Source organism: Aulonocara sp. 'chitande type north' Nkhata Bay, linkage group LG11, assembly GCF_057382095.1.
Source record: "Aulonocara sp. 'chitande type north' Nkhata Bay isolate Kocher_YH1m ecotype deep benthic linkage group LG11, A_spYH_male_GT1.1, whole genome shotgun sequence".
NCBI lineage: Eukaryota > Metazoa > Chordata > Actinopteri > Cichliformes > Cichlidae > Aulonocara > Aulonocara sp. 'chitande type north' Nkhata Bay.
Window position 1 is genome coordinate 24273560 of NC_141354.1, and position 24541 is coordinate 24298100.

General features: G+C 40.5%; 2 protein-coding genes across 7 annotated transcripts in view; both read right to left on the reverse strand.

The window, feature by feature from the left end:
• The window catches only part of arhgef1 (Rho guanine nucleotide exchange factor (GEF) 1), a 44648-nt gene extending 33546 nt beyond the window's left edge, over positions 1–11102 (reverse strand). For 2 of the 5 annotated variants that reach the window (XM_086311260.1, XM_086311259.1), the window contains exon 1: positions 10839–11102. The gene's annotated coding sequence lies outside the window, so the exon portion shown is untranslated. The remainder of the gene's footprint in view (positions 1–10838) is intronic. The other 3 variants (XM_086311262.1, XM_086311261.1, XM_086311263.1) reach the window with 2 other exon arrangements.
• A 2174-nt stretch (positions 11103–13276) lies between these two features.
• Positions 13277–24541, reverse strand: part of erfl1 (Ets2 repressor factor like 1) — a 49423-nt gene continuing 38158 nt past the window's right edge. For both annotated transcript variants that reach the window (XM_086309957.1, XM_086309956.1), the window contains exons 3-7: positions 21951–22024; positions 21020–21254; positions 19190–19367; positions 17362–17491; positions 13277–15805 (exon numbers count right to left, since the gene is read on the reverse strand). In XM_086309957.1, coding sequence (XP_086166083.1) covers positions 14994–15805; positions 17362–17491; positions 19190–19367; positions 21020–21254; positions 21951–22011 — 1416 coding nt within the window. In that variant the 5' untranslated portion in view covers positions 22012–22024 and the 3' untranslated portion in view covers positions 13277–14993. The remainder of the gene's footprint in view (positions 15806–17361; positions 17492–19189; positions 19368–21019; positions 21255–21950; positions 22025–24541) is intronic.

Genomic DNA, 24541 nt, shown 5'->3' on the forward strand with positions numbered 1-24541 from the left:
TTAGACTTGGCTCCAAACTGACGCCACATCAAATAAGACAGCAGTGTGGCTGCATTTTGTTAAATCTACTGTGCAAAAAGTCAAGTTTGGACTTTCCAGTAGTTGTTATATCACAACGCTGCTACCAACAAAAGCCTGACATCTAAAACTGGTAACCTGACTTTCCTGTATTAGGTCTAGTCATCTCTTGTGGTTAACACTTAAGGCCAAATGTGGCCACATAACAAAGGTAGCGGCTCGCTTATCAAAATGTAAAATTGGCCGGATATGAAAAATTATTTAATAAGTTGCACATTCTTCAAATGTACCCACTTATGCAGCACAACCATTTAACTGTTTAAAGAGCAGGCATGGCTTCAGTGGATCAGGATTTTTCTTTTGTTAACTACACACATGTTAAAAAAAAACCTCCCAAAAAATGATTATATGTATTACATATATCCTGTTTTAGTGATCTTGGAATCTAAAGCTCTTGAATAACTAAGAAAGCAAGAAACCAAACAAAACAAAAAACAAACTGTGGCTATAAGCACCAGTATATAGTTTATACTGACCTTATGGAAGACAGAAGAAGTAAAACCAGTGGTCTGGTAAGGAAGGAGGTGAAGGTGGAGGAGGAGGAGGAGAGGGAGTGTGGAGCAGAAATTAAAAAAAAGAAAGAAAGAAGGGACACACTTCAACAGGAAATTAAGAACAAGGCTGCCACGATGGAAAAACAGAGAAAACAGGCAATGGAAACATAAATGTGAAACACCCTGGAAAGAGTAGCAAGCATGTAAGTACTGAGAAACACTGTTAAGAGCATGGCCCTGCACCTGAAGGCCGACAGAGTATACATCTGCTCTTCAGCAAGTATAAACAAGCATGCACACTAGATTCTTCCAACCTTGACCAAATGGTTTTAGCTGCAGCTGGCAGAGCTGACAGTAAGCTAGCACCTCAGGATAAACAAAACCAAAGGGAACTCTTGACTGTAGAGCATGTGCTGTGTGTTGGGATGTCAAGTCCACACAGATGTTTAGATTAACAACTTAGCCGACAGCCGGCTCTATAAAGAAAATAACTCAACAGTTTTAAAGTCTTTCAGCTCATCATCACATTATCTTTGAATGTTTAGCCAGCACAAAATTGATGTGCCAGCACAAAATTGATGTGGCAACACATAAAGCCCCGATGTTGTGTTTATACATCTTTATACTTAATAAGCATCCTGTGGTCACAAAAAGGTCACAGTAAGATCCATAGGAATTTGGACACATTCTTTTGTAATTTTGTGTCTGTGCACCATCACAGTTGATTTAAAAATCAAACAGTTAAGATTTGATTGAAGTGCAGACCTTCAGCTTGAATTTTTGGTGTTTAACAAAAGTATCGCATTATACACATTTTTATATATAAGCCCTATTTTTATAGGCTCAAAAGTAATTGGACATCTAACTGACAAGCCATGGCCAGCTGACAAAACAAAGACAAGATTCAACTTGTATTTGGCATCTTTTTACCGAAACTCTCAAAGCGATGTTGATGAAAGCGAGGGAGGCTGTCATTAGGCTGAATAAACAAAATAAACCTATCAGAGAGATAACAAAAACTTGAGGAGTGGCCATATCAACAATCTGGTACATTCTTAAATAGAAGGAATGCACTGGCCAGCTCAGGAACACCAAACAGCATGAAAGACCACAGATGACAACTGAAATGGAGGATCACTAATCCTTTCCCAGCATCTAACCAACTCAAGCCTTGAATTAAAACATAAAGTTTGCATTCCAACCACATCAGGTTCAAACCTATGGACATGATGGCATATAAATCGAACATCCACAAGTATGAAAAAGTGCAGGCCTAAATGCACATGCACTGAAAGGCTGTGTGTTAGTGGGCTGGAAGGAAGGAGCAGGGTTTGAGCAGAACACGTGTGAGGTGTAAAATGCCTCAGTGCAGTACAAAGAGAGTGTTATTTAATTTGTATGACTCATGGGCATTACTCCTGCAGAGATCAGCTCAAAGACATAGGAAACAAACATATCTGATTAAAAGTCATATTCTCAGCAATAAGACATTTCAGGATAAGTAGTCCTGATGTGACTGAATGTCACATTATGAATGTTGTGTGAGATAAAAGGGCAACAGAACAGAAGTCTGAGCATTACATGAGGGCAAAGTTATCCTTGAAACCTTGTCACTAGGCAGGGAATGAGCAAAAAACAAAAAAAGGCTACCTGTGACATAATTATGTTGCACAGCAGCGTGCATGCACAGGGGAAGTCGGTGCATCAGTGCATGCGCAATAAGGGAGTGGCTCATCAGCACTGAAGAGGTAAGACTGCCTTTTCTCCTCCTCTGCATTACCACAGCTTTCGTCTACCATTCATTTTTTCCCCTCTGTGACTTTCATCTCTCTAAGTATATATTACTTTCTTCTCCTCTACCTCTGGCGTTAAACAAAGTGGCCCCTTTTACACTCACTTCTAAAACAGCCAGTGCATTCATAGCTAGTAGACAAGGGTCAATTATGTAATTCAACAACCATTACGTAGTGGCTAAAATAAGATTATGGCCAACAGAGCGGGCAAAGCACAGGCAGATTTTTTTCTTCATTGCTTCACAAGATCCTACATTGGCCACTGGACTGTTGCAACAGTCCAGTGACCTTTATCTGGACAAAACCTCTGCAAAGAATCAATGACCTTCTTTTCATATGGTTTTAGTTGAGCAGATTCAGAGGTTTTTAATGATGCTGGACAGAACCCCCCAACCAACTCTCAGCGCAATACTCCTCAGTGTTTGTTAGTTTAAAGAGGTTAACAAGGCATCCCATATAACGAGAGCTATAACCTCCCCTCCATGTCCTCATGCACACATATTCATGAAGGCTTAACAGACGTTTGATTCATTTTCTTGTCGCTCCTCAGAGCTAAAGCATACTTCACTTTCCTACTCTCATAACCCTCAACTCCAAGCCAAAAACGCCCCATCCCCTCTCTCTCGCCTTATCCCCATATAGAGGTCACTGGCTTCATGGAAACAGTTGATAGGCTGAGGCAAATCGACTGGCATGGATTGGCAGTTCACAGTGAACCTCTAGCTTGTCCTAACTGCTTCCATGTGTGTGTGTGTGTGTGTGTGTGTGTGTGTGGAGCAGTAATTGCTAAAAACCAAACACAGACATCTCTGATTAGCATTTTCGGACCAAAACAACTCCCGACTAATTCACAAGTCTGTTGCGTGCATTAGTGTGTCCACTGTAGGTTCGTTTGCTGCTGATTTTAAGACTATACCAAACAAAGCCAGAAATGCCAGGGAACAGGATGAATATTTCTGGAAGGAATTTAGCCTGCCCAGATTCAAAGCTTCTGAGGTTAACATTGCCAAAAAATGCTTGTGTACTTGCACACAGGCGCACCTTGGTTCAGGATGCTTCAAACATCATTCTCATGGTTGGCAATGAAGATTTTTCTAAGAACACAGTTATTCAAGTGTGAATTGATATGTCAATATTATTGACAGTTATCAATATAAAAACTTAAAGCAAACACTGACTGACAATACATTTGGGAGGCTATAGCCAGTAGCATTCCAAGTAATGAAATACACATGTTGAGAAATAATATTTCTCAAAGTGTGCCTGCAGTTTAAAAAAAAAAAAAGAAAAAAGAAAAAAATGAAAAGAGTGCAGCAGGACTGCAAATATCCCCACAGGCTTCTTTCTTGTCAAAATCCGGTCTCCAAATTAGTTACAAGTCATTCAGCTAGAGATTATGGTTCTTGTGCCTTTTTTAAAGACACAGATGCCAATATTCACTGGCTCCAATTTTGCCAACAGAAATAATTTCCTTCTTTCACATATGCACTGTAGCCTTGAACCTTTCTAAACATTACCCAACTAACATTACATGTTAGTTTCCTAGTAAGAAGCTTGTGTGATGTCCAACTGAACCAATGTGAGACTGGCATAGGTAAATTTTCTGGTGAACCGCAATGAGAAAATGGTTGTCTGGTGTGCTATGATCCGCACGACCAATGCCCTTGTCTAAACCAAATGGAAGAATCTGCAGAACTGTGACTGGATATTTAGTGGATTATCTCACGCTGTATGCTACCTCTAAAAAAGTGTAACTTGGGTCATATTTTGATCCGATTCTCTTACTATACAGAGCTCTTACATTAAAAGACTGCTGGCAAAATAACCTTTGAAATACATCAACTCCAACTTTGGAGAAAGGTTTCCATTTTTCACTGCTAGGACTGCAGTTAAAAATGGAAACACTGGATGGAAAAACTGGAGCACAGTATAGAGAGCACCCCCAAAGCGGCCAACCATAGTGAAATAATGCACTTCTTTTTAAATTTTTATAGACCATACATTAAACTGATTATTGAATTATTCATTACTGAAAATTGACCTGTCTCCAAAGATTTTTTACCACATTGTAAACACAACCAAAGGAATGAATGATGATGATATCACAATAAATGAAGGAAATTTTAAAAGCTACAAAAAGCAAAAATGTGAATTGTGAAAATACAACCAGATACAATGGTTAGCTAGTCATTGGGGCTGGTTTAGTTAAGATATAACTAAACCAGCCCCACAGCTCTGTGTTATTAACTAGAGCTGCATGTATAGAGCCACCAATGTATCAGTCGGCCGATGCACTCCAATGATTTTAACTTTTGCTAATCTAGCAGTGTTAATTTTGACAGTTTTTTTTTTTTAATTTAGTTTTAGTCATAACCTTTTGACTAAAACTCATAATTTGGGCATCTAAATTATTTTCTAAATTTAAATTGTAAATGTTTGTTGTCTTTTTCTGGTGACAGTGGCTCCACTCAGTTTACAAAGCAGCATCTTTCCCTTCACATCAGCTGTGAAATTTCTGCTCTTCCTCCCAAGCGTTGACATTTTGCTGTGTTTTCTTGAGAAACCACCACCTCTGCCCCCACCTCCACCTTGTTTGTCGGCGGCATATCAGATGTGTGCATCTAGCTTTACTGCACAAAGATATTACTTCTGACTGGATCACTTTCAAACTTGTCCCGCCTTTCTATACAGCCAAATTAGTTTAGTTGCATTTTTATTAGTTGAGGAAAGTGTTGACACATTTCATCATAATTTTTGCCTTTGTGCATTAGTTTTTATTTAGCTATTGTCTTGTCTTGCATTGTCAGGAAAAAAAATGACGACAACTATTGGTCAATGAAATCAACACAGGTATGTGGATGTTAAAACCCTCATAATAGAGCTGGGCGATAGAACGATAACGATATGTATCGCGATATAACTTTTACTCGATAGAGAAATTAAACTATCGCGATAGACCTCGCCGCTCTTGTCCTCTTAAAAAAAAAAAGAAAAAAAAAAGGTCAGCCAATCCAAATTCAGTAGCGCAGAGCCGAACCAATCACAGCCGCAGCGTCACGTCGCGTGACTTGTTACGTACAGCACAAGTGCCAAGCCGCACGTGTGTTTGTTTGGGAAGCAGCCAGCGGGTAATGGAGGAAATGAGTGTGCCGACTAGAGAAATCAACCGAGCGTGACCGAAGAGAAAACAGATGATGGTTCCAACGCCGGAGAGATTGTCGAACGGAAGAGCCATAGAAGTTCCGTAGTGTGAAGGTATTTCGGCTATTTCAAGTCTGACAAAAACAGAGTAGCGTGCACTGTAAATTGTGCCGAAAGCAAGTCTGGAAATACAATAAACTGGTGCATGCGTCACACTGTGCGCCACGTTATTGTTTCGGTGAAATGAATTTCTACAATACTGTTACTGTTAATTCTACTCTCTGCAGTGTTTAAATGCTTACATATACACACAGTTACTGTCCCTCCACACATACGACTCGGTTCTGCTTCTATGCCCCAGCTTTGTTTACTTTTTCCCACCGAGGCTTCTAGACTTCTGATTGGCCAACATTTCTGCACGGTTAGGAATCTAGCGCCACCTGCTGCTTTGGCATGTTCATAGCAGCGTTTTCCTTCATTTCTGCCTTTATGTGTGGACGGGATTATTTTTAAAACGAAAACGGAAAATCTCCGTTTTCAAAAATACCCGTGTACGTGTGGACGTAGCCTCAGTCTCTGACTGGAAGCGCTGATTCGTCATTCGGCTTTTGTCAGGCTAAAGTAACTGTTACAACTGTTTGAAAAGCTCAGCTATACAACAAGGAGAGATTGAGAATTTCCTTTTAGTTCTCAGTTTATTTGATATTGACAAAAGTTAGTCAGTTTTGTCTGTTCTTCTGTAAAACAAACTAAGATTTATTTTTAGAATTAATATTTTGTTTCTAAGTGACAATTTAGTCTGTTTTGTTTGTTCTATTTTGAAACTTAAACGCTTTAGCGGCTGCCTTTTGTGTAGTTTGCAATATTTGCCTTTATTTATCTGAAAAAGTCTCATGTTCCTTAAGTACATCTACCCTGTTGAACTTATTATGGGAAATAAATATTTAAATAAAAACAAGCTGCTGATTATTTCACATTTTACTTGTGAGCAACGGCACATTTAAATCTTACAAATATAGTTATTTGGCTTATATCGTGATAGATATCGTTATCGCCTGAAATGAAAAAAACATATCGTGATATGAAAAAATCTCATATCGCCCAGCTCTACCTCATAAATTCAAATTTAAAAAGTAAATAAGAGATGGAAGAAACACCCTTCAGTAATATTATAAGAGTTGATGTTGCATAGTTTGTCCTCAAAAGGGCAACTTCGCTGATGGAAACAAGTGTTTGGAACACCACAAACACAACAACAACCTGATCCCGGCAGAGTTGGAAAGAGTGTAAAGGAATAAATAAATGTTTATCTTTCATGTGTATGAAAGAAGAAAAAAAAACATCGGCTGATATAAAATAATATCTCATTCTTTAAATCTCTAAATATCGGTGTCAGTCTCCTGTATCAGTTGGGCTCTGTCATTAACAAAACAACAAATTAATATTTCATTTTTTAAATATTTCCAATTAACAAACAATACTATACTATAACACTCCTAATAATAGGAACACTTAGTTGCAATGCTACTACTTTTATCAGGGGCCTATTTTTAAGGTCGATAGATAAAGCTCTAAGAATAAGCTCCATGTATTAGGAGAGGTATCTGAATTATTTTCGGTATGTCACAATAATAATCTTCCAGTGTACCGGTACTTCACAAGGAATGCTTCAAGTTCAGAGCCACATTTCTGTGTGTGAAAACTATCCAACTACCTAGCCAGCATAAAAGACGAATCCCTCATCCTCTCCTCTTGCTTTTTCTGGGGTTTCTCTTTTTAATTTTTCCCTTGAACATGTATGAAGCTGTAAGGCTAAATGTGCACCAAACATCACAGTTAAAAGTAATACATTATGTAGGGTAGACTAGCAGTGGAACAGTGTAATCAAAATATAAATATAGAAGTTGCCATTATTTAAAATGACAATGGAAATGATGACTTATTGTATAACACAGGATGAGCGATTGTTTGTAAAGAGCTGTGTGCTAACACACAGCCAACACACTGTCTCCACACACTTGACTGGAGGACCTTTCACCCCACCAAGCCCCCACCATCTTTCACTCCTCGAGAGTAAACATAAGAGTGGAGTCTGGTCTCGCTTTTTCCACTCTGACCCTCAAATGAAAGAGCTCATTCTCTGCTTCTTCACTCCCTCACCCCCTGTCACATCGGCCTTCCAGCCAGCCCGTCTGACTCACATTTGGACAGATAGATGCAAGTCTTTCCATTTTCTTTCTTTTTCATACAAGACGCTTAAGCTCCTGGAGACAAGGCTGAAATTGCACAAAAAACTCCTATCATCAGTCAGAAAGCTCATAAGGATTCGTGCTGCATTCATTTTGAAATCAAAAGGGCTGCTTCATTTGCAGCGGGACATCACTGCTGCACACATATGACTCATAAGTTGCAAATCCACTTCGAGCACATGCAGTTTGAGCAGAACATAAATGACAGCAGAGGGAAGACGGAACTTAACAGGTGAGAAAAACAAAAACAAAAACAGACAAGCCAAGTAAAAACACAGAAGAAGCCCAGAACAGATACATTCTGGTCTATGCTGGAAAGCCATAATGACACATGAATAATGTATTACTCAATTAAAGGGGAACTCCCACATGTAGGCCACATAGGCACCATAAATACTCATAGAAACATACTGCTCGCTCTCTATTACGCTCTTTCTTATTTTCTGACACATATGCGCTATTACAATGATGGATGCTCATATTAATCATGAGCATATATGCAAATGATTCAGCGGAGGCAAAAGCTCACAACGTGAGACTGGTCTAAACATTTCCTTTCAGCGAGCACTGATAACCCCTAATAATATGGTCAACCTGTAAGCACTGCAGCCCAACCCACCTACTGTTCAAATCCTTTGTTTGCAAGAGACTGCCAATCAGAAGACAGTCAGAAATAGATAGGTCCTGAAATGTGTTGCTCAGGGGTGGATGTAGAGAGAGAGACTGCACTGAAGCCCAGTACAAGACGACACGACTTTAGTCTGAACTGTGAATCACGCAAAGCTACACAAGCAAAGTCCAAGAATAAAAATATGATGTTGCAAAGTGCCTCCTTTTTCTCTTTATGCAAATGCAACAAAAAGGTACAGGTACAATTTCACAACCGTGCAAAAACAACAACAACAACAAAAACTATGCAAAGAAGCTACAACATTATATCTATGCAGCCAACAAATCTGTGCTGTTATTGATGTATGAGAGATCCATGCAAACCAATGCAGAAGTAGTTACAATGACACAATAGTGTTGTGCCTTGATCAGAGGTCATATGTTGCGGTTTCACAAAAACTCACGTCACACGCGCCGAAGAGCATGAGCACCTTCCTGTTCACCATCTCACACAGTTGTTTGGAACTTCACCCCACCTCACCTAGTGAGCTCATTCAGGAGGAATCAGGAGATTTCTGACTCACAGAGAGAATAGCAGGGAGTCCACTCCATCTCTCATTATCTGCTGACTGTTTGTCAGACTATCTTCAGCCAGAGAAGAATACCTGTGCTCCCTTTGAAGTCAGAGCCCAAGTACAGTAAATTATCATTGTGCTAGCAATACACCACCAGGCCCTTAGGACAGCTGCTGGCTGTTCCACTGAAAGTGCATTACCCGTCATTCCAGTTGTTTGGTATCGTTCACATAGGCTAAACAACAACTGAAAATGGCTCACTGTAGCGATATCCTGAGTTTATCTTCCTCCTCACTAAGAAAGAGGGGATATGGCTGAGTTTATGTAGGTCTAAAACAATAGAGAGTGGAAGAAAGAGAGGGAGAGAGCAGTGCAGCAACTCAGATTAAATAGCCAACACTCCTTTAAAAGGAAGAGAAGGTAGCCTTTGGGCTCCAGACAAGCCTGCACTTGTAAAATGTAGCGAGAGAAAGATGACAAGTGCAGTGCACCTCTAGTCTAACAGAGCGTAACAGGAAGTGGCAGAGCCTGCTTCACATGGGGCCTCTGGGGTGCAGCGGCTGACTGGGAACAAGTCACAGTCTCTAAAACCGCCAGCTCCAATGCCCTTACCACACAGGCAGAGTCAAATAATGGGCAATAAGCATCATCAAAATTTAGGGTGATTCTAAGGTGGCTTTGACTGAGCTCATGATTGGTGACTTTAAAAAAAAGCCTGGATAAACTGCCCTGACAACTTGTTTAAAAGCAACCGTTTTTCTTTGAGGACTAATTACTAACTTACAGCTTACTGGCATACACAGCCCACACTACCCTAGCATCCTCTGTCTAGGGTAGCATGAGATACTGAAGCTGTACTAGATGCACCACTAGATGTACAGTAATTATAGTTTCCTGTGAGCACAGGAAACTGTTGCCTGTTTTGCACAGGCAATGCACTTGGTGAGAGAAAAAACATCACCACTGGCAATCAATTACATACAGACACTAATTATTGAACTTTGTCTGCATTGAGACCCCCAGTCTATAGGCCGATCTGATAAGTGAGTTATATAGAAACAGGAAGCAAAGGGGGAGGGGGGAAAAACTGGGAGGGATAAGACAGATGCTACTTTTCATGTTGTGGGAAAAAAGTGTCGACAAATAAATGAGAGGAAAACAGAGGAATTGATCTGGTAGTGGTTTCCTAAGCCTCTATAATGTGCTGAGAGTATTTTTTGTATGTGTGTGTATACTTGCATCACAGGCTGGATATAATAAAAACATTTATGAGGTAAAATACACACAGGTTCACACTGTATAGCTGTAACAACCAGATTACCCATATGATACATTTCATAAAGATACTATTTCAAAGAAGATAAGAAAAAAATACATAAAAATTCTCAAGGTCACAAGCTATAAACTTCCCACTGACTAGCTCAATACAAAACATAACTCCATTTGAGAATATTAAAGTGATTTGTAGTTTGGGCTAAACCGAAACTGAGGACAGTCGTATAAAATTTCGATGGCTTTGCCAAAAAATACACAAAGACAAGTTTGCTACCTTAAGTTTTTTTTTCTTTTCTTTTTTCTTTCCCCTGTTACTCCCATGCCTTTGTTAAACAAGTTCACAAAATAAACCTGTGGCTATCCCAGTGCTAATGAAAATGGCCAAAATGTTGAATAAAATCGTCTGCAGATGGGCTTTGATCGCACAGGACGAGATGTCGTGCAGTGAGCCGAGTACAGCATTCCTGTATGCGGACGCTATCGTCTGCCGCTCTGGCTGTATGGGGGGGAAGCCAGCGCCAACAAATAGCCAAAAACCACTCAAACTATAGCACTGAAACCCGTAAAAGTCCAAAAGCGTGATAATGTTCACAAGCATGTGAACATTATGAATGGTGTACTTACCCGTAAATACAGAGAAACCGACAGGCGAGACGTCTAAGAGGTTTCCTGTTCGAAGTTGCCGTGTGTCAGTGGGAAGAAAAAAAATAACATTGTACGCGGAAGTACACATAAAAAAAAACTGAGTGATTAACCGCGAGGGGGGGAAGTTACAGTGTACCGCTTCGAAATTATCGAGTACGCAATAAATAAAAGTGGCAATATTATAACTTTTTGTCAATTTACGTGTGTTTTAAGGTTTGAATGTTATATAAAAACGTAACAGTAACCCCTACAAACGGCTTGTTTCCGCACTGTGTTACACAGTAACCTGTCCCCATTAAGAACCTACTCTCTGCAACACAAGAGAATTTTATTAGCACGGTGTTTATGGACCCTTTATATTTGTGTAAACACGAATTCGCTTACTACCATTTAGAAATATCTAGACGAGATACCCAAAAAGTGTTATTAACACAATACAAAATGAAACCCTTCCTCTGTCTATTGTTTACTTAGCCAGTCCACTACTTACATGAAACCTGTTAAACCCATTCGTCTTCAGTTTTCTTTTATAATTAATGTTGCAGCAAAAACAAAACAGTTTTTTCTTTCTAAAAATGTGTATTATGTTCTGAACAAAGACCGACAGTGTAAAGCATAAATTATTGATATGTAGGATGGTGTCAATCTCTGTATCTGCTTAGAAAAAAATTATCTTCACTACTGCGAAGCTAAGAAATCAGAAATGTCTGAAGGAACTATGTCTGCGGGAAATTAAGTATTAATATGAATTATTTATATTTTACAGGCTTGAACTCTCAAAAAACTTTTCTCCCTGGTTTTCTCGATGCTTCACTTATTTTCCAGCCTTCTGGCGCCGCACTGTGGAGAAATATGATAACGACCAGGCAACAAATCTACACCTAACGATATATGTGTGTGTGTGTGTGTGTGTGTGTGTGTGTGTGTGTGTGTGTGTGTGTATTGACTGACTGAATGAATATTTAAGTATTTATTTTTGCTCTACATTGAGATTTTTTGACCCTGAGATAAAAAGGGCAAACGTTCCAAATACATCTAACAATAAAGATTTAGAAGATTTGTTTTTTTTTTCTTACATTAAGGCAACTGTTTCTTGTAACATGAGTAAAGTGTTTACATATACAAATATAATGTCTGATTAATATGCACTGTGTTACATAAATAAAAAAAATGTAGCAAAATAAACCCTTAAATGTGTATTTGGGAATTTTTTGTGTCACTAGTCTGAAAGAACACATTGTAGATGCAAATAATGTCTCCAAATTGACCTCTAAATCATTAATACATGTCTCTACCTGTACTGTGTCAGCTTATAAATTCTCTTTGACCTTTAAATCTTTTTCCAGGTTGACAAACTTCTTTGAAAATTAATTTAATCTCTCCCTGGATTAACGTAGAAAAGTAGTGAGGCCTAAGCGCTTGGTGACAAATGATGTACACATGACGTGGATGCCACATATACATTAAATGATCTGAACTTTAATGATGATGTTACTATTTTCTGTTGCACACCTTTCTAAAAGACTCACCCTCTATGTCTGCAGCCCCACTCCTTGTGTATTTGTCAAACAAATTTAGTTACAGTTGGTAATGACAATTGCAAATGTTTTGTCTAGTGAGTACCAGTGATCATCACAAGCACAGTGACGTTTCTTGTTTGATAGTGAGGTGTTTTTTCTTTAAAATATTTTTCACATGCTGACTGAGCTTAAGTGCGAGTAATAAATTCCTCTCTGTAATACTAAGAGGTTCATTGAAAGTGCCTCAGTATGATTTGTGCTATTACGCAATGCTTTATAAATTCCCCCTTTTTTTGTAGATGGCAAACAAACAGTTTTAAAATTTTACATTCCCTGAATGGAATATGTTTCCTATCATTAAGTGGCATATATAAAACATCCTAACAATCATCTTAAAACATTAAAATATACATCAAAATGGTGATAACAACTTCTGCATGTGTAATTGTAATGTCTCATTTGTCTGCATTTTGCCAGCTTGTAAAAGCCAATCTAAAAGAAAAGCAGGTAAACAATTAGTTAAACACAACAGAAAGTAACAGAAAGTTTGGGCAGAGATCTCTAAATGTAAACAAGATTTAATTATTTATAGGAAAAGAAAAGTTCAGATTAAATTGGCATGGTGTGCAATTACTGTGCTTTTTCAGTTTAAGAGACACTTTTCATGGACTTTTCACCAATGCATAAAAAAATCAAATCATTATTGGTGTCAATATAATATAATATAATATAATATAATATAATATTTCTTTTCACTGACCTGAATTCCACAGATTGTGTCAGAATTGTGATGTATGAAGCACCGTATTTTTTAAATCTTTTCAACAACACAGTCAACAGTCCGCTATCCAGAATAATATTTATTGCTTTTGAAGATATTACTCTTTTTCTTCTTTTTGCACTTTCCATTTTTCCTCTTTACAGTAAAACAAAGAAAGATGACAGGTAAAACCACTGCACTGTCATTTCTGGATGTGTACACACATACACACACACACACGAGGAAATAGTATTTACAGCTGTTAGTGTTCTTCCTGTGGAGGTGACTGGAGGCCTTTCCTGGAGCAACTCAACAAACATAGAGTTTTACATTAACTTTACAATAGAGCTTTCACAAATAATCGGTATACTGCCACTGTTTGACAAACCATCGGCATAAAGGCTATGAAACTGTACAATATGATTCACTGTTCACTCCACGCTGAGAAACAGGGCTGTAGAAAGGATGTTGGTCATAAGATCTGGGGAGAGGAAAGGTACAGTTTTTTTTGTAAGTATTCCCTCCCACCACTGTTTAGTGTCCTCAAGCAAAACAAATTGCTCTGCTGCTGGCATGGACAAAAAGAATCGATTGAAAAATAATCAAAACAGATTTTGGGGGGAGGATTTAAAGAAGAAAATGCAAAGACCAATATTATTCACATTAGATTAATTACAGTACAGGAACATTGGGTGAATGCTAACTAGAAAAATAAGTCTGCCGGCATGTTTTTGAACCCAAAGGGTTTGTACACTGGGCATCTGGCAAGAACAAAATGACCAAAGGGCACAATTAACTGGGGTTGAGGAAATCAGAGACAAATCCCAACGTGAGCTCAGTCCTCAACATTAAAAAAAAGTCTTCAGAGTGCAGATCTTCTGCCATTAATAATTTCAATTTTGATACACCTAAGCTTATAATTTTCCAACATGTTTAAATACTGAATAAAATCACAACAATACAGCTAAATCTTATCATAGTGAATTATAATTAAATGTCATGTACACCATATTAAAATATATACAGAAATATTCATACAAATTCTAGATTGGTCCAGCTCCTTCCTGCTCTCTTTTTCTTTCCTGTTAGAAAATGTGCACCAAGACAAAGTAAATACGCACAGACCGTCACAGTTAGCACTATTGAACAGATGGATTGTTAACATTTAAATTAACCCACAATAAACAATATATATATTTTAAAAAACAGTGCAAAATGAACTCAGGGCAGTAGCTTCACTCACACACTTGCAGTTCTTTGAAAACGACATTGAGTGAAAGGACCACTAGGTGGCAGTATTTGACCATGTCTTAAAAGCCACAGTAATTATTTATAGTCTAAATCTGTAGAATTACAGGGCAAATCTGTAAAATTGGATCGATCTGAGCATCATTTGTTGTTCTGTTAGTTTAGGGATGTTGTTTGTTAATGTTTGTCAAGGCAGGAATTGCTGTGTTGTAATTTCCCACCTCGATGCCTTCTTTCGTAGCTCAGCTGCAGACAGCAAATTGTAGACTAGTGCTGGCAATGCATAAAGCAAATCTACAAACCATTTGGTGCGAGAGATCAAAATAAAAAGGACGAGACAGCCGACACTCTAAAAACTGTACACCCCATATATTCTAAGATGAATGAATCAGTAGTGTAATGGACTGCTGGCAAGCTCAAAACTTGCACAGCAAACAGGAAAACTGCAGTTTTAGAAGTAAAAGAAGTTAACTGCCATTCCTGGAAAAGGGCTGGAAAAGATCTGATGATTTAAAGTGGAAAATTCATCTCAGAGAAACAAAAGGAGAGAAAAAGAGAGTTATCAGACCATAGACTGGCAAGATGGAGGACACATCAGAAAATGTCTTAGCTGTGTATCAGTTTGAGAGTCTCTGTCTCCCTGTGTCTTTCATGCAGAGCCATGGAAGGTGAGAGTGACCTAGGCAGGGATGGGGGAGGAGGAGTAATGGGCATCAGGCTCTTCAGTGGATGTGGGGACACTGGTGGAGGAAGAGAGGAGATGGGAGGCAACACGCTTCCTTTCTTCCCATCTAACACAAGCTGTGATCGGTTCGCATGGCTGGATTCCTTCCGAATGCCAAATTCATGCTCATTTTCATTGTCCGAGCTGCAGTCGCTCAGATCTGTTATCTCCAGGTCTGAGTCTGACTCTGGGTCCTGCTTCACCCCTCCTCTTCTCTCTGTGGGGCTCTGCTGGTCTGTCCCAGTCCCAGCTCCTAAGCTGACCGCTCCCAGGCCCAAGGTCAAGCCGAGACCCGGAGGATTGGGCTCCACCCTTTCTCCCAGTGTTGCCCCGCTGCCAATGTCTGTCCGACCCATCGACAGGCTGCCCTGGTACGGCGGCAGGCAGAGTCTGGCCGGCTGACCACCCGCTGTGCCATTTGTCCCGCCAGTTTGCCCCGCTGCTCCCCTCTCACCCCCACCTGCCTCTCCAGGCGGGAGCAGGGAGGAGAAGGGGTGAGGCAGCTGTGAAAGGCTGCTCTGCAAGGGGTTGGGGTAAAACTGGGAGGGGTAGAGGGAGCCAGGGGGCAGTTTTGGGCAGTTGTTGAGAGAGAAGGCCCCTGGGAGGTAGGGATTGAAGCCCCAGGGGTAGTCAAAGGGTGGGTTGCGAGGGTACGGGCCCAGCAGGGACGGGGGTTTTGAATAGCACGGTGCACCTAGGACAGAGAAAATCCAGAGATGGAGGTTAGCTCTCAGAAGGGGCAAAGGTTTCCTGACATACAACATCCAAGAATGTTCACTAATTATAGTCAGTGGTATTAGCAATTCTAATCAGGAGCCACAGGGGCTAATTCTGGCACGGCTGCTTTCAACACAAAACCTGATGGTTCATTTATGCATGCCGGTACTGTGTAGTACACCCACTTCACACCGCTGCAAACCAGAACACAAAGATTCTCCACTGCAGTGAAAAACAATTAAGAAGAGTTCCCGTCTTCCAAACGGCTTATCATTTCCTTGTATATTTAAAAGAAAAGAAATATGTGAAGTGACTCTGCTTCTGTTTTGATTGCGCATCATTGCGGTGAAACCAGTCACACTGTTGAAAATTCTCACTGAGAAATAATGTCGACATTTGTCCCCGCAATGCTCTGACATGTCATGATATCATTTCAAATTAAGCAAAAAACACTTATGGTGCAGCAAATTGCGTTGCGTATTTGAATTCAATCACTTGAAAACAGAACGAGGGGGCAAATTTGAGGTGATGCAGGAATGCAATTTTAATGAACAAACAAACGCATTGCCTCTCAACCTAGTCTACTTCCTTCCAAATGACAACCGACTCAAAGATTCTCTCTCTGCTGCACCCTCCACCTCTCTCCCAGCCGTTCTCACTCTCTTTTTCTCTTTCACTCTGTTATTTACTATGCAGGGCTAATTTGACAGTGGTGAAGTCTCTGCGTGCTGGGCCAGGAGTAGCTGGCAGACACATGAATATTGAATCAGTCAGGCAGGCCTCACTTGCTTATGAAAACACAGTAATGGGCGCCCACAGGCCACAAACTGAAGCCTGCACCCTCAATTAGGGCCTTCCTGCCTGGGAAGGGATTAGGACAGCGGGGACACATGGGAGGGAGAGGAGGGTGAGAAGGGAAGAAGGGGGGAATAGGACCTGAGGACAAACAGAATAGGGAGGAGGGAGAGGGTGCCGGTTCTGGGATGAGAATTGCATCTGTGTGTGAGTGAGTCTGTTTACACACTACCTCTCGAGCTCTGCAGATTCGTACACCTTCTTATGCGTGTGCAGAGATTGCAAATGAAATGCATTTGTGCATGCGTGCCATCAGTCAAGCAAACAATGACACTTCCGTGCTGTGTTTGGTTGAACTCACTTTCTGAGATAGAAGGGGACAAATGTGAACAGTTGCGCTGAAAAAGTGGATGATTTCTCCAGCCCTCGACTTGTGTCTCACTACAGCTGACATGCATAATTCACCAGCTAACCTGGGCTTTCTCACCTGGAGCACAGTCTCACTGTAGACTGCTATGGGACAGCCATCTCTCTTATTTCCTTTAACAATAAATGTTCATGCCTCACTGTATCCTCATTTCTCTCTCTGCTCAACTTACATTGCTACCTTCTCCTCCTCCCTTTGTTTGTACACTGCCAATCATACACTTTATATATATATATATAAGTGTATTTTTCTTCATGCAATAGAGGAAGACCGGCATGTATCTGACCAACTTTGTCATTCTCTCTGCTCACCTGAACTTAGGAAAGGAAATGAGTCCAGTCTCAGTTTGTCCCCTTCAGGTCCTGGTGCTGTGGTCCCCCGATCGAAAAGGGAAGTTCCTCTGCTGGTGTCTGGCAAACGAGGAAACAAGGACTGTATGGCCTGAGCGGCAGAAAGAGACACAAGCAAAGAGTAGAAAAGGAGGTTAGAGATGAGTTTGTACCATGAAATAATAATAATAAAAAAAGCTTGCGTACATATTCCTACAAATCTGCCTTTATGATGCTGCTGCACTTTGCTGGGTAAAGTCATATGTTGACAGCAGCACCCTGCAGAGTGTGATGCAAACAGTGACACAGTCGCAGCAAGGACAGGATAAAAAGGGAAGCCATGGGACTTGGGGTAAAAAAAAAACGGGAGGCAGGAGGACGCACGGGCTCAGAGACTCAAAGGGAGGAAAAGTACAGAGTCAAATGGAGACCAATGATTAAGATTGTGGGCACAAAGGATAAATGAAAAGAAGAAAGAGGGATTGTGGGCCAGCTTGTGTAAAGGGACACAGGACGAATAGCAGTGAGATGTGAGAGAATGACATCCATTTAGAAGTAGGGCAGCTGTGTGCGTGTCAGTGAGTGCGTAGATTTTTTTCTGTCTAAAATTTGCAAAGAAGAGGTAAAATAAGTGGAACAGATTAATCTTAGGAATCAAGGGGACACGGGGGGATTTCTTTTCCCCCCTAGCGTGATTGCGGATCAGTAGTATCTGTCACCCTGCAGCCCCAAGTTTGAAAGGTGAGACTGTACTCCCAAGCTGCGAGATCTGCGTTGCTTAACAAACCGCATTAATGACCCGCCATTGATCTGATCTGACGCGACCCCTTTGCTTTCTATTTCTTTCATTTTCAATCGATGACAGATGGATACGCCATAGGAGACAGGGATGAGAGAAAGAGGGGATAACGTCTTCTTTTGTTTTAAGGGCAAGTTAAAACCGTCCCCCCTCCACGGTCTCCTTCAGAGCTCGCGTCTCCTTATCCCCATCTTAAGGACGGCACAGACAATTGATGAATGATTCTCTCTTACTGTACTTTCAAGTTACTTGTACTTTCTAGGACATTAGTCATCTAAAATAAAATTATCTGCACACCAGCACTTATACCCAAGTCAAAAAAATAGCCTTCTTCATCAATTTGTGCAGCCACATCTATAATTTAGTGTAGAATCTGAAACGCAGAAATTGATTTTTTTTCCATTAAAAAGAAAGAAAGAAAAATCTCTAAATATCTTATAAACACAAGTAAAGTCATAACATTATTTTTTTTTAACCAAATTAGGACATTTTTGTTCACGCCTCCATCTTTTTTTGTGTTCTGACACATTTTATCTCTGTAAAAATTTTACAATCTCTTAGGGCAAATAATAATCAAACTGTAGTCTATTATGACCCCCATTAGACAGAGTGAATAAAAGATAGCTACGATGAATACCACCATTCTTTTGCAAAAAAGGGGGAATGCACAGCAGGTGCCTGAGAAATATAACAGCTCGAGTTGAATGGTTTTCAGTTACCTGAATTAAATTTTTGTTGATAAAAATTTAAGGAAGCAGAGTGCGGTGTCCTGCTATATTTCATCCTTTTTCTTTGTTTAAAGTTTGGCTTTTTTAAATTCCCTCTGTTTTAAAATGTTAGTTCTTTTTATTACCTGCTATAGAGACACAATTTGAACATACATAGGTATGATTTCTCACATTATTCACACAATTTTCTATTTATATGCTACTAAATCTACTACTTGCATACAGCATATATCCTTTTACCCATCCACCCCCTCTCACAAACCCTCCATCCTACCCTGTGTACCTCTGGGCTGCAGTCTGGTGTGGTGGAGCCCCCGTTGAAATGGTTCTGGGCAAGGAAGAAGGGCGAGCTGGCCATGTCCAGGATGGGGTAGTTCACCAGCACAACCTTACTGAAGTTAAACTTGTAGGTGAAACGCTTCCCTTTGGTTTTGTGCAAAATACGCTTGTTGTAGTAATACCTGCAAAGGAGCGGGAGAGAATATTGATGGAGGGATGGAGTGAAGTGATAAACGAAAAAGGAAGAGGAAAAGGAAAAGAGGTGGGAAGGATTAATATAATACACATCAAGGTTTTGTGTTTCATCACTATAAGTAAAGTATAAACAACTTCAGTGCTGTGAGGCAAGAGCTGTGCTGATTTCCCAGTGTTTTTATTCATCTCCTCCTTTCTCAAATCAATTCATGTCTGGCTGCCTCTATTCAATACAATATGGTTTTGTAAAGTGAATTTTATATTCAGCAATTATCAACCCCCCCCCCCCCCCCCCCCGCCTCAAAACCCCCCAAAATCTAAATTCGTTTGAACCTCTCACACAGAAATACTACACAAGAAGTAAATGTTCCTTTCATTATGCACAGGACTATTTATCAATTGAAGAAATAATGTGAGCATCACGTTACACTATCAGATGAGCTCGAGACTTTTTTGTTTCCAGAAAATTAGAAATTTGTCAGAATGACACCATTTTACATGACACCAAAAGACATCACCGTTTCCAATAGCAAAGCACATTCACAAAGAGGTGGGACAGCAAGAGAGGTCTCCATGGTAACGACCCCCAGTGTCTCCCGCTGGGCATGTCAGGTCGTCATCGTACCAGTTTCCTTTGCCACCCACAGAGGTGTCACAATGTACAATCTGCCAGGATGCCACGTTGATCGGCAGCAAAGGAAAAACATGGAGCCATCTGGCCCAGGTAAAAGCTGAGTGCTCAGGTGGAGGAGCGTAGGGGGTGGGGGCGAAGTGGGATGCGACAAATTAAAAAACCTGCAGATGTCTTATTGTGAAATACAAGTTTAAATCTGGTTTCCTTGTGGACTTTTTGGACTCCTTTGTGTGAGTGCAGCCACAGTGAGCGTGCTAAACACAGAATTCATGAGACAACCTCAGCATTAAATAGTGGTGAGCTCATTATGCAGGCACACTATATCAACAAACACAGCAGCGTGTACATATCTGCATGTATCCACACTGGCTGAGCCCAGTGCAATGATGTGTACATGTTTTGCTTTGCGTGGCAATTGTGCCATGGCCCTTAATTGAGCAATTAAGTAAGGCTAATTAAGAAGGCTAATTGTGGCCCCAGCCAATTTATAACAATTAAACTCTGACGACAGTCCCCATTAACGAGAGGCCGAAGGAAAGCAGAGGGAGGGGGTGGGGTAGGGGAACAAGTTGGGTAGTGGGTATTTGCATAAGAAGATTGTGTGTGACTGGCTGGGGGTGTAAACTGCTGAAGGTATGGAGTGTGGCATTGTTTTAATCACCTTCAGCAAGTTCAGTGTCGAGTAGTTTTGCTGTTCTGAAAAAGTCCAATTTCACACTGGGGCTTAATTTTGAAATCCCTATTGAATTTTTTATTTGGCAGCTCAATGGTGAACTTTCCATTAGGATGTCCAGAGATAAGGAGAAATTGAGGGTATTGACGTTCCCCAGGAAAAATCCCACCTTTATCTTTCCATTTTTGCCAACATGGAAAAGAGAGATGTTAAGTGGGGATTAAATCCAACAAGAGTAAACAATTTATGGAAACCGCAGGGTTGTAGCCTGATTTATCTGATGCAAACAGTGCGGTTGCCTGACATTCAACACATCTCGTATGAACACATACCTCAGAGCCCTGCTCAGTTTGTCATAGTTCATGTGAGGTTTGCATTTCCTTATCCCCCACAGTCGGGCCACCTCGTCTGGGTCCTTGATGACAAACTCCCCGTAGTCTCCCTGCCAGGCTATCACCCCTTGGTACTCTTCCTTCTGCAGGAGCTCTAGGATGAAGTGCCACAGCTGGATCTGTCTGGAGCCGGGGCTCGACTCGGGCTTGTAGGCCCACTCTGGGAAGGCGATCCCTGGGCAAAGGGGAGGAGGAAGAAGCAGGGTGAGGTTCATGCCTGTTTGTCCAGTTGCTCACAGGGAGTGTGTGCATGTGTGTGTGTGTGTCTGGGGGGGGGGAGTTCACTGTCTGAATGACTGATGAGTGATGGAGGTGAGGGATGATGTGTTTAATATCACAGCACGTGCCTTGAGCAATGTTAGTCTGAGCTAATGCCCTCTAGCCTCAACAGATTGGTCAGTGGGATGATGACAGCTCACTGGGAGAGATCTGACTGATGCTGCTCAGGTCTGAATTTTAAAAGCCAACTCTATGACCATCAGAGATGAAGTTAAGTAGCTTTTTGACTCAGGCCAAAGTGAATCTGGCACTAACTAGCCTTGTAAATACATTACACATTGAACCAATTACTACCAGAGTCTGAACTTGTTTGGCAAACATGAATGTGTATGGTTAATCTTTTTAAATAGATGAATATTGGGGATGAATTTCAACATGCAATTTTAATAATGAAGTAGCTGCTTCTTAAGTATTTGCTTGTTTTGGCTGTCTGGGTTCACCCGATTTACACATGTGGCTTAGGACTAGATTTAAAGATAAGTTGAAAGATTTTAAATGTTACAAATAAGAACTTTAAGGAGATTTGATGCAGAAAAGCAAGGATGTAATAGTCTCCTGCCTTCATGTCACTAACTTTGATGAGAGTACCGACCTGGCGTCCAGAGGGCGGGCACCGGGGGGAGCAGCAGATCACTGACGCAGTTACAGTCCATGCCTCCACAAAACCTGGAACAAAACAAAAGAGAGAGAAGGCATTAACTTTTACAAATGAAAAACAGAGAATTTTGCAGAGATGTATTTGCTTAAGCCAGTTTCAACTACCCAGCATGTTTATTGCATTTATTACACCAAGTCAGAGTAGAAGAGAGTACATTTTGTTGAAACTGAAGGTATTGCATAAGGGTCTAAAGGCGCAACATGAGTTCAAAATGATACTTTAAATCGATGTGAAATATAGCAAGGTTATGTTTCATATGTCTTTGGTAGAGATCAGGTGTTTGATGGATGTGGCCACCTGAGGCTGTGTCTGATGCAACGTGGTGGACATCCCTATAGTGCATTTATGAACAGGAGGAATTAAATAGACTTTTGAAAACCAACTTGAAAACTGAGCCACATTATACATTAAAACTTGGGTTTTTAAATATACAATAGGACTTGGTTATTTCTTAGTGAAGTTTTAAAAGTATCAAAAAAATCTCATGTACAAAGTTATGTTCGGGGCTATTAGAGGTTAGGTTTAATTGTCTGCCAGATGAGGAAAGTTTCAAAAGGATTTAAAGGGCTATAGTTTTTGGTAAAATGTCTTTCATATCACCTTAGGTATCCTAGGTAAGTCAGGTAAGTACTACAAATAGTGCCAAATTGCATAAAGATTTGAACATACAAGAGTGTCGTTTTATTAGTTGATTGAGTTAGAGCTATTTTAATTGTCGGATGTACTGTTTAGTAGTCACTGCATAGCTGAGTGTGAACAAGCAAAAGCGAGAAAACACTTCACATCTGTACTTGTAATATTAAATTATACCCCCTATAATTATAGTATATGGTTATATAAAACTACACGTTTTTTTTTAAAACACACAAAATTGTTGGAATAAAAGTCAGAAATGATGTAGTGAGTCCAGTGAACACGTCCATGTTTAACATCACAAGAAAATAAACTGTCCAAACTATTTAAAAACCTGATTTTGTTTTTACTTCTGTGCATTTTGAAATCTGAAGATTTACAAAAAAAACCCCCAAACTTTTATTTTTTCACCCCATCACATCGCTTCATGCTCTGCATTGAATGTTGAATGATACGTGCACGTGTCAGTGAGGTAGGGTAGGCCTTTTTATAATACAAGAGCTTATGATCATAAGGCCTCCTAAATATATTCATATAGACATCTGCTGATGCGAGAAGATGAGGAGATCTTGGTGTTTCTGTGATGAAGAGGGGAACTCTGAGATGGAATCTAGTTTGGATATCACAGTTTCATCAGGGTTGTTTTACAAAGCTCAGATGGAAGAGATAGCCTGCTGCTACACTGGTATCTTTAATGCTGGCCTCTCTATCTCTCCCTTCACTCTCTGCCTCTATTTAATTATGCTCTGTGAATTTTGGATTTTCCCTCCAGCATTGAAATGAAACGTGAATTATTAAGGTGTGTTTGTATAAATTATTATTGCTAACTCCAGGCATTTCTCACTCTCTCACTCTCTGACTCTTTCTGTCTCACGTTCGCTCTCACCCCGCTTCAAGCCTTTGGATTGTGGCCCCGCTCGCTGTCTCCTCTCTCCCCTCCCCTCCCGCTCTTCATCTTCCTTGTTTTCAGTCTGCTCTCTCTGTCTATGAGTGCAGAGCTGACATTAATTCTATTTATTATAATAATCATTATTATTTTTACTCTTATTGTTCCTTTTCTCTCTTTTTTTTGGTCATTAAACTATCTGGAGACTCTGTCTGCACTCATCCCGTGCGACTCATTTTTAGAAAAGGATCAAATATTTTGATTAGACCGTTTACCAGTAGGATATCAAAATACACCCCGCTGTTCACATGTTTGGAGATTTTTGAAAACATTTAAAACTGTCATCTTTCCATGAAAATGTTGACCTCATCTGACAGGAAGGCCGTTGCGAAGATTGGTCTTTACAAAATGAGATATACGTTGTGTTGGAGGTAGCAATCCATAACTTTCCTCTTCCCCGTGGGCTACAGGTCATCAATACTGCATCATCTCTTTCATTTGCCGTATTCTCATGGTCCACGGCATGTATAAGCTCATCTCCTCTGCGGAAAACATATATGTGAACTCCTGTCTTTCACAGTCTTTCCAACTTCCTCTCATACCACCTACGCATTACCTCAAATCTATACTCTTCCTTCCCTTTTCATATCCAACAGCATATCTATACAGGTGACTCCTCCTTTCCTCTTTCCCACCTCCTTTCTATTCACACACCTATCCACTGTCTTCTCCCCCGCCCTCCCTTCCACTCCACCCTTCTCCCTCTCTTCTGCTCTGTGTGTTTTGCTTCGGCGCAGTAATTTTCCGTTTGATTTCGGAGGTAATGCATTTTTTACAAATCAAAGAGGAAGCCAGGCTACCCCCCCCCCTTCTCCTCCTCCTCCTCCTCCTCCCCTCACTCTCTCCCTTTCTCTCTCTCTCCCTCCCTCCCACCTCTTCTTCTTTCCCTCCCTGCCCAGTCTCCCGTTCTCGCCCCCCCCTCGGCCCCCCAGGCCAGAGAGGAGAT